The sequence below is a fragment of the Patella vulgata genome, chromosome 5 (assembly GCF_932274485.2).
Source record: "Patella vulgata chromosome 5, xgPatVulg1.2, whole genome shotgun sequence".
In the NCBI taxonomy this organism is placed as follows: Eukaryota; Metazoa; Mollusca; class Gastropoda; family Patellidae; genus Patella; species Patella vulgata.
This window is the reverse complement of record NC_065883.2, coordinates 5,711,395-5,729,750: the sequence shown is the minus strand read 5'-3', so window position 1 is coordinate 5,729,750 and position 18,356 is coordinate 5,711,395. Positions and strand designations below refer to the sequence as shown.

Below are 18,356 nucleotides of genomic sequence, written 5' to 3'. Positions count from 1 at the left end.
ACTGTTATATTTGATTTATTGTTTTGTAGGTTCATCAATGTCGGTCATCCTGTAACCACTTGTGTACCACCAATCAATCATCCTGTATCAATGTATGCCTAGTATCCAGCTGTACAAGCTTCCATTCTTTTTTAAATAGAGTCCATAGGAACTTCCTACACTCATCAGTTCCTGTATAGACCCTAACTATATATATAGAACCCAAAGTTACATGTACTTTGTATAATAAGCCCATTGTTTAAAATCGAGCAGCATCATCACAAATACAAAACATCTTATATTGTTAGGTCAGCAATATCGAAACCCTGTATATTATAGTTCCTGGATCATCGGTACAAATCATCCTGTGTTATAGGACCATCAGTACAAGTCATCCTGTATTATAGGACCATCAGTATAAAAGATCCTGTACTTTAAAACCAACAGTATCAGTCATCCTGTGTTATAGGACCATTGGTACAAGTCATCCTGTGTTGTAGAACTATTAATAGAACAGATCCTGTGTTTTAGGACCACAAGTACAAAAGATCCTGTACGTTAAGACCAACAGTACCAGTCATCCTGTGTTATAGGTCCATCAGTACCAGTCATCCTGGATCCAGATGACATGATAGCAGCGTGTGAAACCCAGGATTTCGTGCCATTTGGCCGAGAATACATACATCATCATCCTGGTCATTTTCAGCTGCAAGTTCAAAATACTAAACATGCTGATCATGGTCTTCGACTTCTCAAATCATTTCGAGACTCACCTCATGAAGTTGGCAAGGTATGGCTACAAACATGTTTTAATTATAAGTTCTCTAGTCATTTTTTTTTTTCATTTTAACAACTGCCACCTATTTAAACATTACACCATTCAAAAACAGTAGTTTTAGTCCAAAGTAATAATTAAATTTGTTTCCATAGAAACACAAAAATTATTTCTGATTAGCAAAATATAATAGATTGTTCGCTGCCACAGTGGATTAGAGATTAAGGCACTGGCTAATTAACCTCTAGGTCCGAAGTTCAATGCCCTTATTGGCCAAGAAGGTTCCCTGGGTTTTGCCAGTAATGTTTTTTCCCCTTGTCAGTTGTTCTGGTCAGGGGACCTAGCGAGGAACAACATCGAGTCGTTCGGATGGGTAGAAAAACAGAGGTCCTGTGTACACATTGGTGTGCTAGTTAATTCACCCTTGACAGTTGGAATTGCTGTCCAGGAAATATTTTCTGTATAGTATGCTTTTCTTCATCAGACTGGTTCATGTAGTTATGGCTGTTCTATTTCAGAAAATGCAGTGGATATTCTACAGTATAGCTTTTTTCTATTGAAGAAGAAAGCAGATGTGGGTGGGCGGTCTACCTTGTGCACTTTAGATTATAAGGTCTGTCATTGAGACAAGTGGCTTAGGTAGAAGGGGGGGGGGCCAAATGGTTAGTGTGTGCGCGCCTTGTATCATAAGGCCTGTCATTGCATCAACTGACGACGTCTCGATTCCCCAGTTGTTCGTGACAAGGAGTGGGGTCACCTGTCCAACCTTGTTGGTTTTCTCTGGGTCCTCTGATTTCCTCAAGCGAATTATTGAAATATAATTGAACCATATGTTAGTCCCAAAATGACCTAGTTTGTGTCGAGTCGACGTTAAAGAACATTTCTCCCTGTCTCCCTTAATACAATCCATGCTTAATCATGGCAAGCGACTTATTGAAATAACATTGTCCCATATGTTAGTCTCGAAATGACCTAATGTATGCTTAACCCCATTTCTCTCTGTGTTTCAGAAAGAACAGTGGATATTTCGATCCCGTGAAGATGGAGAAGGAAATAAATGTGACGAGGAACTGTATGTCAGTGGTAGAACAGTTGTCTGGAGTCAAGGTGGTCAAAACGGAGTCCGTAACATCATTAAAACATTTACTGTTGATTCACCTGTTGTACAGGTAAACACCCTAGTTTTACCTAACCCCGAGTTCACAAAACAATTTCAGACTTAAGTTAAGAATTTACTCAACTTTTAATCACTGTTTATGAGAAATATCTTTGATTCAGAAACACAGAAATTTACACATAGTTTCTTATTGATGTATTTGATACATTAAAACAGCATAAGTTTTATAAAGTTCTATAAGATGAACAATTTTGAGTAAATTCTTAACTTAAACATGCATTATGCCAGAGCTATATCTGCCTATTGCAGGTCTTTCTTTAGGCCTGAATTGTTTTCTAAATTGTTAATTAGACATTAATTAACTGATCCAGGCCTTAATCAACTCTCGATGGCATCAGATTTCTCCGATATTAAATAGATTAGAATGGTTCAGCGATACTTTGATTTAATCAAATATGGAGGACCGAGACTTAGCTTTGATGAACCAGTACGGTGGTTGAAATTATTGCACACGTCTGCCAAACCTTCAAAGGCTAATATCTTCGCTTGCAATAGAGTAATTTGAATGAAATTTTCAAATTATTCATTTTACATCATCTACTTTCTAACTGTTATAGCAAGAATGGCTAGTTCTTTATCTAAATCTTACATAATGCATCTTTAAGTCTGAGAATGTTTTGTGAACTTGGGCCCTGGTTGTACTTAGTAATAAAACGATTAAAGATGCATTAGAACATGTTCGGAATATACACGCAAGCCATGTCCCAAATATACAGGCGAAACAGCACCCTGGTACACGATAGTGACTGCAACACTGAGTAATTTATCATGGCAATATCGTAGCGTTATCATGGCAATTTTCAACCAAAAAAGATACAATAAGCGTGTCCAGTCAAACCATCGCAATGACCGTACTGTACCTACCATTAGTCAAATACCTTCAAGATACATTATGTAACATATAGAGAAAAAAATGCACACTGATCAGCAGTGAATTTTCGCTAGGCCGCTACAATCATTAGAAAAATAAATAAAGACGTTTGAATTGTTTGTAGGTAAAAATCATTTCCTATTTAGTGTAAATGGGTATTAAAATAAGTAAAATTCACCATTTAGCCTGAATCAGTAACGTCTTATGTAAACAATGCACACGCTATTGAGCCAATGATTGACGCCACGTGATGTGACGTCATGTGTCGAAACAGTCATCTGTTACAGAGATATTAGAAGATCTCTGTGAAAAAGATTGAAAAAAAGGGTTGTTCAAAATATTTCAAAAATAGATAATGGGAAATGAATATGTTGCAATTGTATTTAAATCTGTTGAAAATCAAAACCATCCGAAGTTGATTATGGGCCTGGCATGTAAATAAATCTCTAATTAATGATTTATATAACATTTAAGGCCAAACAAAAGATCTGCATTAGGCAGATTTAGCTCTTAGATAATGCATCTTTAAATAGCGATTCATCTCCACGACAATATTCTGAATTATGTTTTGGCCAAACACTTTGTCTAATATTTGTTTTATTTTAGGCTTTATGGGGTACGTTTGTACTAAGTGGAACAGAGAAAAGAAACACGACCTCATCAAGTCTTGAACAAACAGGTCTGTCAAAATAATGTTAATCGTGTCGATCGAAATCTACAATTATACAAAATGAAATTCACCAAGAGATTTTAAGCAGAGTTTTAAATTTTGAATGTGTTATTGGTGTGGCTATCATAGATCTGATTCTTTGTGACTTGACTAGAACCTTTACCTGAATTCAGGATACAAAATACAAAAATTTGATCAGAGCAGAATTTGTGAAGCCGATATTCTAGGCGTAGCTGGCTCTTACGATAGGTGAGCCACAGTGGCTAAGTGGGTAAGACGCTGGTGGTCCCGTGTTCAATCCGTGCATTGGCTGAGAAAGTTCATCTGGATTTTCCGACGTAGTTTCCCCCCTTGTCAGTGATGCAGGACAGCTTTTTAGTCGGCAGTTAGAATTCGATATAAGAGTAGGCCATAGTGCCGCTACACGGGCAAAATTTCCCTCATACATGTAGCACACTGTGTGGCATATTTCGATCTTCATTAGCCCAGTCAGAGCAGAACTGTACGACGTTTTATATACATCATTACATGTGCAATATGCCCCATTTAAGTTTATGGCTACGCTGCGAAGATCACTGAAAATGGAGGTTTGGAAAATATACTTGTTTTACCGTGTGTAAATTGACTGATAGATCCCAAGGCATTCGGGTCAGTTTATAAAACAAACGGTTGTGATACAAGTTCAACCATAAATTATTAGGGGTTTTTATTATTATTTTAGGCACAGTTCAGAAAGGTATTTGTGTTATAGAATCCAGTACATTGAGTTTTTTCCAAGAAAAAGGTGGTGATTATTTGACGGCATTACCTTTCCAGGTATGTTTCAATTTTATATTGGATTTTTGATTCTTTATTTTAAGGGGGGCGGCTACCTGAAAATTCTTGGTCTGAAATATTAAAGCTATTGAATTGAAAATGGTACATGTAGTTAGCAAAGACAAAGCAGAAGTTGTATTTCCAAATACCCACTTGAAACATCGACGCTGATTGGTTAATCAAATATCTGATGTCATAGGGTCAAAAGCAGCTCCATGACGCCTGACGCGACCTCAGGCTACAACCAGTCAGATCTTCATGTAGTGTAGGCCATCAAAAATATAAAAAAAACAAAAAAAACGAAATATAGATCTGTGTTTTAATCGAATTGAGGATTAAATCTATTATATACTTCTATTGTTGGTAAGGGGGGGGGGGTTGGATGGCCAAGGGAATGATTGAAATAAAATTTAACCATATGTTAGTCCCGAAAAGATCTGGTTTGTGTTGAGTGGACGTCAAACCCCATTTCTCTTTCTCTCTATTATAGGTATCTCAAGCATGGACAATGAAGAATGGTTTACTATTTGAACGATGTCTAGCACAAGCAGAATATTCTGCTCCTAAAAAGTTGGTGTACTCAATTTGAAATTATTTTTTTTTAAAATATCTAATTTTAATTTTTGGTTGCCATGTAGACTTTGATATGCTGATGTATAATGTGGATGTATATTCTGTCGGTTCGTCGGTTACCAAGAGCTGCAGTGGCTCAATGGCTGGTTTACTAACTACTGGTTCCAAACAATGTCCAAATATATAATTTAATGGAAAATTTGACAAAATCAAATAATTAGGTCAGCAGAATATTTCATGCATAAAGTCAGGGTTTATCACAAAGCACAGTTTTATTTTGAATAGTTTTTTTTTTTGTTTTTACAACTTTGGTCTTGGACACTTTTTTTTACTGCAAAGCCTATGATCTGATTAAATTATGTGAATACACATTTCTTTTTATGTTTGTACAACTTTGGTCTTGTTTTTGCAGATTTATTGTTTACTGCAAAGCCTAAATTATATGACTAATTATGAAGTCTTTAAAAACAGTCAAGCAAACATTTAAATATAAAATAAAAAGTCAAAAAATATCGATATGGCAAAAATATATCAATACAGCAAAAATGTATCGATACAGTGTATCGCACACGATCTTATAGTAATATTTTTGACAGCCGGATCAGGAGGTGAGAAAGGAATTCCAGCGGGCAAGACCTGTCCTTGACACGTCGTACCATGTACATGTATGAAGTCGTCGTTTGATATTCAATTTGATACTGAAATCAACTTTAAAAGTGATGCTATACTTGATATATTTCAGAAATGCTCCTAATCAGACTATAGTATTCAGTATGTTACATCCTTTAGATGAAGTAGCACCAGTTATAACCGTTACAACAGGTATTTAGTTTTATATATATATATAGTATTCACTGTCAGGTAATGAAAAAGAGCTTTTACTCACCCTCTCCTTGGCTTGCATGAAATCACCCCAGTTGTACGTGACAAGGAGTAGTGTCGCCTATCCAACTTCGTGGGTTTTCTCCAGGTCCTCCGGTTTCCTCCCACTGCTAAAGACCCCTACGTGCAAGCGAATTATTGAAATAAAATTGAACCATGTGTTAGTCCCAAAATAACCTTGTTTATGTCGAGTGGACGTTAAACACCATTTCTCTCTGCATGAACTCATATTTGGTGGCGATTTTTATTAAGCGCCTTACCATATCTAATATCTCTTTTTACAGGGATCTCACTAACTTTTTATGTAACAGGAAATATTTCTAAAGTAAGGGGCACGTAAAGGATCCCTTGGCAGCTGAATTCGATGTAAGAGTAGGCTGTAGCGTGGTCTGGGTCACCCAGAACCACCCCAGGTGTTCAATGTCCGTTGTTAGAATTTGACAAAAAGTTCCATTGCCCATGCGTAACTGGTAGGTTTTTTTTTATGTGGTTGATTATCCAGTGTCTTTGACCAAGTCAAGTAAGAGTTCCAGCAATAAATCCCATTATTCTTGCATTATCATAAACAAACATGAATCGTGACCACGAATTAGGATTAATTTTTAAAAAAAACATAGATATGGTCCACGAAGAGAGAAATTTTACAATAAAAAAATTAAGAGTATTGGATATTGAACTGGCAATGCAATGAAATGGGTTTTCTGAAATGGCATTCTTAAATTAATTTCATGGGCGTCAACATCTTGTTTTAGGACTAGTTACCTCCCTTAGACTTTGTTCATGATAATGTAAAAGACCGGATAATCTAGCCAATGACCTATTATTCTCAAATGTTTACAACTCGTCCAGACTAATATTCATAGAATATTTTTCTGGATGATAGAGACTAGGTGAGAGAGAGACAGAGAGAGAGAAATGAGGTTTAACTTCCACTCAATAAAACATGTCATTTTGGGATTAACATATGGTAAAATTTTATTTCAATAATGCCAGCCATTAAGTTTCATTGTCAGTCATTCAAGACTGCCAAATATTACTAAAACCTGGGGGCTGTTTCACAAAATTTTAACTAAGATAAAATCCAAATTTTAGTAATTTGATTGGATAATATTAGATTGATTTTAGTGCTTAGCCAATGAAAATTGAAGTATCTACTAAAATTTGGATTTTATCTTTAGTTAAGATTTCGAGAAACAGGGCCCTGAGCCCTCATTTTAACTACTATATTCCAGGAGCTGGAGGATGTCCTAAGATAAGCTATTTTACAGACAACACGCAGCATATTATATTTACAAATCTGGAACCATCACTAGCATTTACGTATGATACTATGTTAGGTTTACATTCAGCTTGGAAGATACGCAGAGCTAGACAAGAGGTATAACTTTTATATTTTAATTGTCTATTTTAATTGTCTATTTCAATTGTCTATTTTAATTGTCTATTTCAGTTGTCTATTTTAATAGTCTATTTAGGGAATTTATCTCTTTATTTTAATTGTCTATTTTAGTTGTCTCTCTATTTTATTTGTCTATCTCTCTATTTTATTTGTCTATCTCTCTATTTTATTTGTCTATCTCTCTATTTTATTTGTCTATCTCTCTATTTTATTTGTCTATCTCTTTATTTTATTTGTCTATCTCTTTATTTTATTTGTCTATTTCTTTATTTTAGTTGTCTATCTCTTTATTTTATTTGTCTATCTCTTTATTTTATTTGTCTATTTCTTTATTTTAGTTGTCTATCTCTTTATTTTAGTTGTCTATCTCTTTATTTTATTTGTCTATCTCTCTATTTTATTTGTCTATCTCTTTTCTTTTAGTTGTCTATCTCTTTATTTTATTTGTCTATCTCTCTATTTTATTTGTCTATCTCTCTATTTTAGTTGTCTATCTCTTTATTTTAGTTGTCTATCTCTTTTCTTTTATTTGTCTATTTCTTTATTTTAATTGTCTATTTTAGTTGTCTCTCTATTTTATTTGTCTATCTCTCTATTTTATTTGTCTATCTCTCTATTTTAGTTGTCTATCTCTCTATTTTATTTGTCTATCTCTTTATTTTAGTTGTCTGTCTCTTTATTTTAGTTGTCTATCTCTTTATTTTATTTGTCTATCTCTCTATTTTATTTGTCTATCTCTTTATTTTATTTGTCTATCTCTTTATTTTATTTGTCTATCTCTTTTCTTTTATTTGTCTATCTCTTTATTTTAGTTGTCTATCTCTTTATTTTATTTGTCTATCTCTCTATTTTATTTGTCTATCTCTCTATTTTATTTGTCTATCTCTCTATTTTATTTGTCTATCTCTTTATTTTATTTGTCTATCTCTTTTCTTTTATTTGTCTATCTCTTTATTTTATTTGTCTATCTCTCTATTTTATTTGTCTATCTCTCTATTTTATTTGTCTATCTCTCTATTTTAGTTGTCTATCTCTTTATTTTATTTGTCTATCTCTTTATTTTATTTGTCTATCTCTCTATTTTATTTGTCTATCTCTTTATTTTATTTGTCTATCTCTCTATTTTATTTGTCTATCTCTTTATTTTAATTGTCTATCTCTTTATTTTATTTGTCTATCTCTTTATTTTAGTTGTCTATTTCTTTATTTTAATTGTCTATTTCTTTATTTTAGTTGTCTATCTCTTTATTTTAGTTGTCTATTTCTTTATTTTAATTGTCTATCTCTTTATTTTAGTTGTCTATCTCTTTATTTTAGTTGTCTATCTCTTTATTTTAGTTGTCTATCTCTTTATTTTAATTGTCTATCTCTTTATTTTAATTGTCTATTTCTTTATTTTAGTTGTCTATCTCTTTATTTTAGTTGTCTATTTCTTTATTTTAATTGTCTATCTCTTTATTTTAATTGTCTATCTCTTTATTTTAGTTGTCTATTTCTTTATTTTATTTGTCTATCTCTTTATTTTAGTTGTCTATCTCTTTATTTTAATTGTCTATCTCTTTATTTTAATTGTCTATTTTAGTTGTCTCTTTATTTTAGTTGTCTATTTCTTTATTTTAGTTGTCTATCTCTTTATTTTAGTTGTCTATTTCTTTATTTTAATTGTCTATCTCTTTATTTTAGTTGTCTATCTCTTTATTTTAATTGTCTATCTCTTTATTTTATTTGTCTATCTCTTTATTTTAGTTGTCTATCTCTTTATTTTAATTGTCTATCTCTTTATTTTAATTGTCTATCTCTTTTTTTTTTAATTGTTTATATTTGTATAATCTGTAAAATTTTGGGAGTTTTGTACATTTAATCTCCTTACGATTTTTTACAGGAATGTGGGACGTTGTCAGCATTGGTAGAAAATGTTAGTTTTTGTCATTTAATGGCAGCTACTCCAGTGACTGGTTTGAATCAATCTAGTAATAGTACAACACACTCACATTCACATTCACGATTCCGAGCCAGTCCCTTCACTAATTCACCAAATGTTTCTCCACTACGTACAAAATCTGGTAAACTGACCTCATCTTCAGCATCAAGATCACCAAGTCTTCGTGCTATGGCAGCAGTCAGGTGAGTGGTTTATAGATTTACAAATTTTATTTAATCATAATTTCCTGGTCGTGAAAAATGGATATTTACGAATTTTATATAATCAGCATAAATTCCTGGACGTGACTAATCGATGTTTACAAATTTTATTTAATCATAATAATTTCCTGAACGTGACTAATCGATGTTTACGAATTTTATTTAATCAGAATAAATTCCTGGACGTGAATAATGGATATTTACGAATTTTATTTAATTATAATAATTTCCTGTGTGTGAATAATGGATATTTATGAATTTTATATAATTTCCTAGGTATGAATAATGGATATTTACATTATGAATTATAGAAGATTTAGAAAAAAAAGTCGGATGTTCTTACTATAATAGTTCAAAAATAGATAATAAAAAATGAATATATCGAAAATAGCACTTAAATTACTTTATTCTGAGCGAAGTTATATATTTTTATAAGTTAAATAAAATTCATATGGTTACAATTTCACTGATTACCAAATGCCTCTCATTATTTATTTGGGGGATCACAGTGGCTAAGTGGGTAAGACGCTATCTTGCTAGCCTGGAGGTCGGTTGGTCAATCCCTGCATAGACTGAAAAAGTTCATCCAGATTTTCCGCATGGTTCACCCTTGTCAATGATGCATGGAGAAGGGCCTGACAAGGACAGCTGTCCAGTCGTTAAGATGAGACAAAAAAAACAAGGTCTGGTGTACACATTGGCGTGCACATAAAAGATCCCTTGACAGTTGGAATTTGATATAAGAATAGGCCGTAGTGCCGCTGTCTGGGCAAAATTTCCCTCATAGCACACTGTATGGCGAATGTTTGGAGCATAACAGTAGGACGTTAAACCCCATTTCATTTCATTTCTTTTCTGTCATTATTTAGTCGAAGTCAGTCACCAGGAATGGGTTCAAGTTCTGTTCGTAGATTTTTATCACCGAATCCTGCTAATAAATCATCAAGTCTTTCCATGCGGACACCCAGCAAACGTCAGGTACCTCTGATAGGTGTTAATAGTTTCTCAGAATGGTCGGAACCGTTACAACCTGAGGTGTGTTTTGAACATTTGTGGACTGAGCCAACTCCCACTATCAGGTAGGTTAACGATAAAACCAACTCCCACTTTCAGGTAGGTTAATGATAAAACCAACTCCCACTATCAGGTAGGTTTACCATAAAAGTATAGGTAAGATTCACTAAGCAACAAACACGACACAATCTGATTAAAACACAGATCCTATTTCGTTTTGGGGGGTTGGATGGCCGAATGTGCTGTATCATAAGGTCTGTCATTGAGGCAACTGGCGAGGTTTCGATTCTCTGGTTGTACGTGACAAGGAGTAGGGTCACCTGTCCAACCTCATAGGTTTTCTCCGGGTCCTCCAGTTTCCTGCCACTGCTAAAGACCCCTATGTGCAAGTGAATTATTGAAATAAAATTGAACCATGTGTTAGTCCCGAAATGACCTAGTTTGTGTCAAGTGAACGTTAAACCCCATTTCTCTCTCTCTCTCCTATTTCGTTTCGTTTTTTATAGTTCAAAATTGAAATAAAATTAAACCATGTGTTAGTCCCAAAATGTCTTAGTTTGTGTCGAGTGGACATTAAGCCCCATTTCTCTCTTCCTCCAATTAGCATATGCTTAATGTTGGTTTGTAAAAATCAATGTTTTAATGTAACATTTGCTAATATTCAATTTATCGTCCATTGTACGATGCCACTGTTAGCTAAGGTGCAGGACAGAGTATGGAAGAGAAAAGTATCTAGCCATTCGGATGGTATGAAAAAAACAAGGTCCCATATACACCATAGCAACTTGTTAAAGAATACAATTTAATGTATTAGAGGAGGCCATGGTGTATGACCGTCTTCATTAGCCCAGTCAGTGTAGAAAAGTAAGACATCCTCATTTCTTTTCATTATATATTTTGATTCAGGGATGGAAGTTTAGGTAAAGCCACAAAAGTTTTTTTAACCAAAGATATGTGTGGACAACAATTTCTCTGTTATCTTATTCCATTTAAACAACATTTAAGGTAAGTAAACAATTTCTCTATTATCTTATTCCGTTTAAAGGAGCCAGACTATTAAACATACATTATGCAAGAGCTAAATCTGTCTATTGCAGGTCTTTATTTAGGCCTGAAATGTTATCTAAATTATTAATTAGACATTTATTAACCTATCCAGACCATAATCAACTCTAGATGGTTATGCTAGCCTGCGATCTTTAGTGGATTATGAGCCGATTTACTGCATAACTTTATTCACGATTTAACGATTAAATGGATAATCGAGACTATGCTGTTTATCGTTCTGACTTTAGTAATAATGATCGGGGCTAGGCAGAAATTTCAATCGCTTAGTTCTCGGTTCATAATGGATCAATTTGGATGAAATTTTCAGCAAATTGCCTTTACATTATCTAGTTTTTAACTATTATAGTGAGAACTGCCAACTCGTTATCGAATCTCCCATAATGTATCTTTAATATTTGGGCCTAGAATTTTACGTAAATGGGTCGCAACACATTTAATAATGTAATATGAATGTATATAAACTGATTTACTGTTTTTACTCTGAAAATCAGCTGTGTTCGGCAAAATACTAAACTGATCATAGTATTTATTGTGCATGCTCTCAAGAAAAGAATATGGCGTCACCATTTGACATGACTTTTTGAATATGTCTAGCCTCATTCTTCGAGTCCTTTGTTTCAAATGGTGCTGATTCGTGTACCAATGGTAAAATGTTTATTTTGTCTTAAATATTGGATATCAGAAGTCCATCCCAGTAAGATCACAACATCAATGTTGATTTTTAAATTGACAAATTTTCAATGTCAAAGACTTTGGATGATTTTAAACACCTGTCTTCATTAGCCCACGGTCGGAGCAAAACAGTAGGATGTTAAACCCCATTTCATTTCACTTTAAACAGCGTTTAACTTTTAAAGTAAGATAACCTAAGGATATTTTTCACGTCTTCCATCTCCTACTATATTTTTTGTAATTTTAGATTATTAAAATTTGAAGAGAGTAATGATTTAAAACAGCTGATATTTGGTAGTTTGACAATGTTACCTGCTAAAGATGCTACTCCAATACAGGTAACCACAATTTCTATCATTAATATTTTATATAACCTGCTAAAGATGCTACTCCAATACAGGTAAACATCATTTTGGAACTAAAATATGGTACAATTGTATTTCTTTATCAGTATGAGGAAACGGGTCCTTCAGGCCCAAATTCACAAAGCATTCTCAGACTTAAGAATATACTCAAAATTGTTCACCTTATTTTAACTAAAATATAGCCCTTTATAAAACCTTTGTTGTTTTAATGTATCAGATACATCAATAAGAAACTATGTGCAAAGTTTTGTGTTTCTTCATCAAAGATATTTCTCATAAACACTGATTGAAAATTGAGTAAAGTCTGAGAATGCTTTGTGAACTCGGGGCCTGGTTAGTGAACTATTGCCTTACTCTCTGAGCAACCATGGCTCCAAGCTCTTGTCAATACGTTGCCAGAAAGAAACAAATAAGTAACGTGTATTAAATATATTTGGGATGCCAGTGCAATAAGGTCGACAGGTGCCACTTCACAAAATCTTCGAAAAATAGTATTTTTGCATATTTTTAGAACAAGGGCCTTTTTCCCGAAATTTTAACTAAGATAAAATCCAAATTTTAGTAATTTGATTGGATAATATTAGGTTCATTTTAGTGCTTAGCCAATCAAAATTGAAGTATCTACTAAAATTTGGATTTTATCTTTAGTTAAGATTTCGAGAAACAGGGCCCAGAACACTAAAATTGACATATACTTATTTTAAAATAATGCTAATGATAGATTTATTTTTAAAAAAATCTTATTCTTATTGAAAAACAACGACACTTGTCCACCCTATTGCCATAGCATCCTCAAATGTGTCATATTTTATTTATTAAATTGAATGGTATATTATGTACATATTTTATTTTTCTATAGAGTTTAGATTTATTGGTGGTATTGGAGTCTGGTGGTTTTTTATTTATATACAGTGGCACCACTAAGGTTTGATTATAATTTAGTATATTTAATCATATAAAATAATTAATGTATATTTAATATCTTTTTATTTCAATATCGGGGGGGGGGGGGGCTTGGGATACTGTATGGAGCGTTTCGGAATTGATTTCCCTCAATCAATCAATCTGGCAAACGGAATTTCGGGTGACAAGACATGTGCCAACTAATAAGAATACTATCCCAACAGATCATGGAGCCACTTTGGCTAAGTGGGTAAGACGCTGGCTTGCTAGCCTGGAGGTCGGGTGTTCAGTCCCTGTATTGGCCGAGAAAGTTCATTGGTTTCCCCACAGAGGGGTTTAATATAGGCTATGCCTGTTCCAGTGATGGAATTTTGCCCGTATATTCCAGACTTGTCCGAATCTTTTTTCCAAACGCCCAAAATTGTCCGACCGGGAATATGCCCAATCGGACATCAAGACATGGTGAATAATATTCAAAATTCCGAAATTAATATAGTTTACTGAGTGTATAACTACCACTCAACCCGATTATTGTCGATAATACGCTGGGTTTATTAGGTAATTAAGTGATCAACGTATTTATCGTGTTATACCGTCTATAGTATAAACCTACCTTGATTTAACTACTTAATCTGCCTTGATTGACTGACTTAATCCTTTGTCGGACAATTCATCAATCTAATCTTAAACAGAAGTCATTGCTTTCCTTTTGTCGAACTATTCATCAATTCAATAAGAATGATTATAAACCTTGTGGTTTCTCATTTGTCGGGCATCTTAATCGCATTGATGTGAGCCGACATCATCTATAATAAACTAATCATAGATGTCACATATCGTAAGAGTAAATAACACCCTAAATCAATGGACAGTCATTTTGTCTACGATATCTTTTACGTCTTTTAAGAATCCATATAGAAATTCTCATCCACAGTGGCACTTTCCCTTGATCTCGAGCGCGGCACGAATATTGCTTAAAATATTATTAGGCAGTGCTTACTATGAAGCTGATTTTAGCTATGCCTGTTTACAAGTGATTTAACTATTTCGGAAGTTCTGCATTCATTTGCTGCCGTATAAACGAAGACACGTAATTCTAAAGGAATATTATGGTTGTGCCGTACGGGAATTAAGTGTGAAAAATAGCGAGGTCACCAATTTTTATTACGTACGGGATTTGAATATTTTGTTGACATGTGGTTTTTAATTGTGGTATGAATTGAATACTGTACGGGAATTAAATATGAAAAATAGCGAGGTTCACCTATTTTTAATACGTACGGGATTTGAATATTTTGACATGTGACTTTTAATTGTGGTACGAATTCGTCTGCTTAAATAACGATAAGAGTTATGCCCCTTTATTTTCGGTAAAATGTCCGACAAGTAAAATTTTGAAATCCCATCACTGGCCTGTTCCCCAATCCCTATTCAGATACAAATCTGAATAAAAATATTGCTTAAAAAAAAAAAAAGGACAGCTGTGTAGTCGTTCAAATGGTACGAAAAACCGAGGTCCCGTGTATACATTGGCGTGCACATAAAAGATCCCTTGGCAGTTGGAATTCGATATAAGAGTAGGCAATAGTGCCGCTGTCCGGGCCTAGCATACTGTATGGTGAATGCCCGTCTTCATTAGCCCAGTTTAGGAGCAGAACAGTAGGATGTTAAACCCCATTTCAATTCATTTCCATTTCATTTCGACAGATCACCATAGTTAAAATGTCTGATTACCTCACGGTTTTAGCAAAATTTGCCTCATTTCAGTTGATTATTTACCTCGTGATTCTTCTCACACCACATCTGTTTCCAAGACTGGCCGAACTGTGACTGCACTCTATTACATGTCACTTGATATCAAATCAGTCAATTCTAGACGGACAATCAAGTGGTATTAAAGATAATGTTCGCGTGTGACCTTTCACATCATGCGTGCAGAAATTCCTAATCGTCAGCCTGTCGATTAGGGGAACCCTTTCATTTTTCTCCTGTACACGCTCCATGAGTGTTTTTCATGGAATCCAGTATTTTTCTAGTAAGATTGGCTATCTCTACTTTCCATATATACCAAAATTACCATACTTTTATTAGAAATAACCACGCGGTAAATACTTTTCTGGGAACCCATCTTTAAGGTCTGTAATAATTACTTTAATTTCAGATTAGTCAAATACACATCCCTTTTCTACCTCTTGGTTCTGGATCTCTAAGTTTACTGCGACCTATGACCCCTCAAGGAAGTCCAATTCGTGGCATCTTTACGTCCAGTCGACCCGCCAGCGCCATGGATGCCAGATTTGATGAAGAGGTTAGTTGATATAATTCAATAATTGTGTTTTATTCCACTCCAAATAAACCTGAGGGAGGAATATTCAAATAGGCACCATCTTTCCGTTCTGTTTTTGTTGCCATGGCAATTTTCATAAACCATTCAAGATATCTTTTTTGAAACTTGGTATTGGGTATTAGTAGGGGGCAGGATTTTATGGTAGATAATATTGTGGAACCAATGAAAATGAGATTAAACAAATTAAATTTGGTGAACTACAGGTAAAATGTTTATGAAAACCTGACTTGAAATGACACAATCTTCATATTATATGATGTTTATTATCACTATATTTTTAATTGTATCAGAGGTAAATTATCAAATTTGCCTACCATGGTTTGACTGCCCTTTTGCCTCCCTGGTCTATTAATATTTATGATTATATTTTGTTTTAGCTGTAAAATACTTAAACCCCACCCCTCTCTGTCTCTCTCTCTCTCACACACACACACAATCACCAGTTAGTACAGTACAAGATTTGCATACCATGGTTTGACTGCCCATGTTGCCTTATATATAAACTCATATTTATTATTTTAGCCCCCCTCCCCCCTTCTATAATTTATTATTATTATTATATTTTATTTTAGATCAGTCATATATCGCCAGTACAGTGTAATGCTGAAGATATTAGTCAGATGGAGAGTGATGTCATACCACCACAATGTAATACATTTATACAGAATATGAGAGATAACATAGATAATAGATTTACTATAGTAAGTAAATTACATCTATCTTCTTTGATTGGCATTTAGTAATTGGGGGGGTTGGATGGCCGAATGGTTAGCATGTGCGCGCGCTGTATCACAAAGCCTGTCATTGAGTCAACTGACATGGTTTCTAATCTCTGGTTGTATGTGACAAGGAGTAGGGTTGCCTGTCCAACCTCATGGGTTTTCTCCAGGTCCTCCGGTTTCCTCCCACTTCTAAAGACCCCTACGCGCAAGTGAATTATTGAAATAAAATTAAACCATATGTTAGTCCCAAAATGATCTAGTTTGTGTCGAGTGGATGTAGGTGTTTTTTTAAAAAGTGTTTGTCATTATAATTACAGGAATTATTAAATGGTAATTTATGTAGAACAACTTTACCGCCATTAACTAATTCTCCTGGTGGTAAGTTTTTATTTTCCTTTATATATCTTACATGGGGTGTTTCTAAACTGATACACTCTGAAAAATGTCAATAAATCCCAAATTATTTGAAGTATCAAGCTGAAATTTGTTAACCTATATGCTGATTCCAAATCAAAGCGCGGAAATATCATGTTTTGAAGCTATTTTTTAAAATAAACAAAAATCAATGTGGAACTGAATGAATTCGGCTGATATTTTTATTACTGGTTAATGAGTAGGTGTACTATAACATATCGAAAATTCAGGAGGGTGTTTTTTCTCGTTTTGGAAGTAATTTGGAAATTATTGTCATTTTTTCATTTTTCTGCATCAGTTTAGAAACACCCCACTTCGGAAAAATGTCTAAAAAATCGTCCAAATTTTTGGAAAATATTTTGGATCAAGAGGTTTCATAGGGCAACACTTATATGAAAAAATTATGAGTGAAATCGATGACGTGGGGGTTCACCCGCTGGTCGAATTGATGTGGAATGACCCTAGTGTGGATTAAACTGTCGAAAATTCGATATTTTCTGAACTTTAATGATTAGATATTTTATGCTATGAATTTTTTATTTTTTTGCGTTCATCTAGTTGACCTGTGTCTGAAGGCAATAAAACATCTGTTACCTAAAGATATTGCGCTACAAGTGTTGGGTAAATGGTACACATCACGTAATTTACCAGGTGGACTTGGCAATATGTCTGAATGGTCGCTGTTTTATAAATGTTTACTAAGCATGATGGGATATGATATAGGTCGCCTGGCTTTGACTAGTAAGGTAAGAACATATTATCTAAACTATTCAGGTTTTAAATAGCATCTTCTCCATGTTGTCACATGCTGAAAACGCTTTAGTAATGGCTCTACTCATAAAACTCTTGAAACAAGTAAGTCTTTAATACATGTCTTGACAGGAATTATGCCACAATATTCCTGTTTTTACTGGCTCCCCGGGACCAACTGAACTCGCACCAGGAGAGGTCCATATTTCTTCCCATGATTCCTTCACCTGCGTCTTTCATCAGGATTTTCCGATATGGTTTCTCCTGGTCAATGATACTGGAAGGAAGGCCTGACAAGGACAGCTGGTCAAGTCGTTCCATTGGGACGTAAAACCGAGGTCGCGTGTATACATTGGTGTGTACGTAAAAGATCCCTTGGCAGTTGGAATTCGGTATAACAGTAGGCCATAGTGCCGCTACCCAGGCAAAATTTCCCTTATAGCACACTGTATGGCGTATGCCCGTCTTCATTAGCCCAGTCGAAGCAGAACAGTGGGATTTTAAACTGCATTTCATTTCATTTCTTCATCTGCGTCATATATTTGTAATTTCACTTGTTTTGTTTAAATTATGCAAGACTCAGACGGAGGGTATAGTCATTCAGATGGTACGATAAACTGAGGTCCACCCGCGTACTCATTAGTGTGCACATTAAAAAAGCCAGAACAGTTGGAATTGTAGGTGGAAATGCAATCTGATTAAAACACAGATGCTATTTCGTTTTGTTTTTTATAGTTCAAAATTTCAATTTTACCTGTCTTTACTACACTAGGATCTGGAAGAGTTGTTATATAATACGCATTCTGGATAATGTGAG

General features: G+C 34.3%; 1 protein-coding gene across 1 annotated transcript in view; it reads left to right on the top strand.

The window, feature by feature from the left end:
* The first annotated feature begins 363 nt into the window (after positions 1-363).
* The window catches only part of LOC126822112 (anaphase-promoting complex subunit 1), a 122,174-nt gene continuing 104,181 nt past the window's right edge, over positions 364-18,356 (top strand). Inside the window, exons 1-16 of the mRNA XM_050550861.2 lie at positions 364-769; positions 1,765-1,923; positions 3,409-3,481; positions 4,194-4,288; positions 4,779-4,858; positions 5,604-5,683; positions 6,976-7,121; positions 9,025-9,266; positions 10,154-10,363; positions 11,205-11,303; positions 12,286-12,376; positions 13,263-13,328; positions 15,468-15,614; positions 16,226-16,354; positions 16,693-16,753; positions 17,348-17,535. Coding sequence (XP_050406818.2) covers positions 608-769; positions 1,765-1,923; positions 3,409-3,481; positions 4,194-4,288; positions 4,779-4,858; positions 5,604-5,683; positions 6,976-7,121; positions 9,025-9,266; positions 10,154-10,363; positions 11,205-11,303; positions 12,286-12,376; positions 13,263-13,328; positions 15,468-15,614; positions 16,226-16,354; positions 16,693-16,753; positions 17,348-17,535 — 2,028 coding nt within the window. The 5' untranslated portion in view covers positions 364-607. The remainder of the gene's footprint in view (positions 770-1,764; positions 1,924-3,408; positions 3,482-4,193; positions 4,289-4,778; positions 4,859-5,603; positions 5,684-6,975; positions 7,122-9,024; positions 9,267-10,153; positions 10,364-11,204; positions 11,304-12,285; positions 12,377-13,262; positions 13,329-15,467; positions 15,615-16,225; positions 16,355-16,692; positions 16,754-17,347; positions 17,536-18,356) is intronic.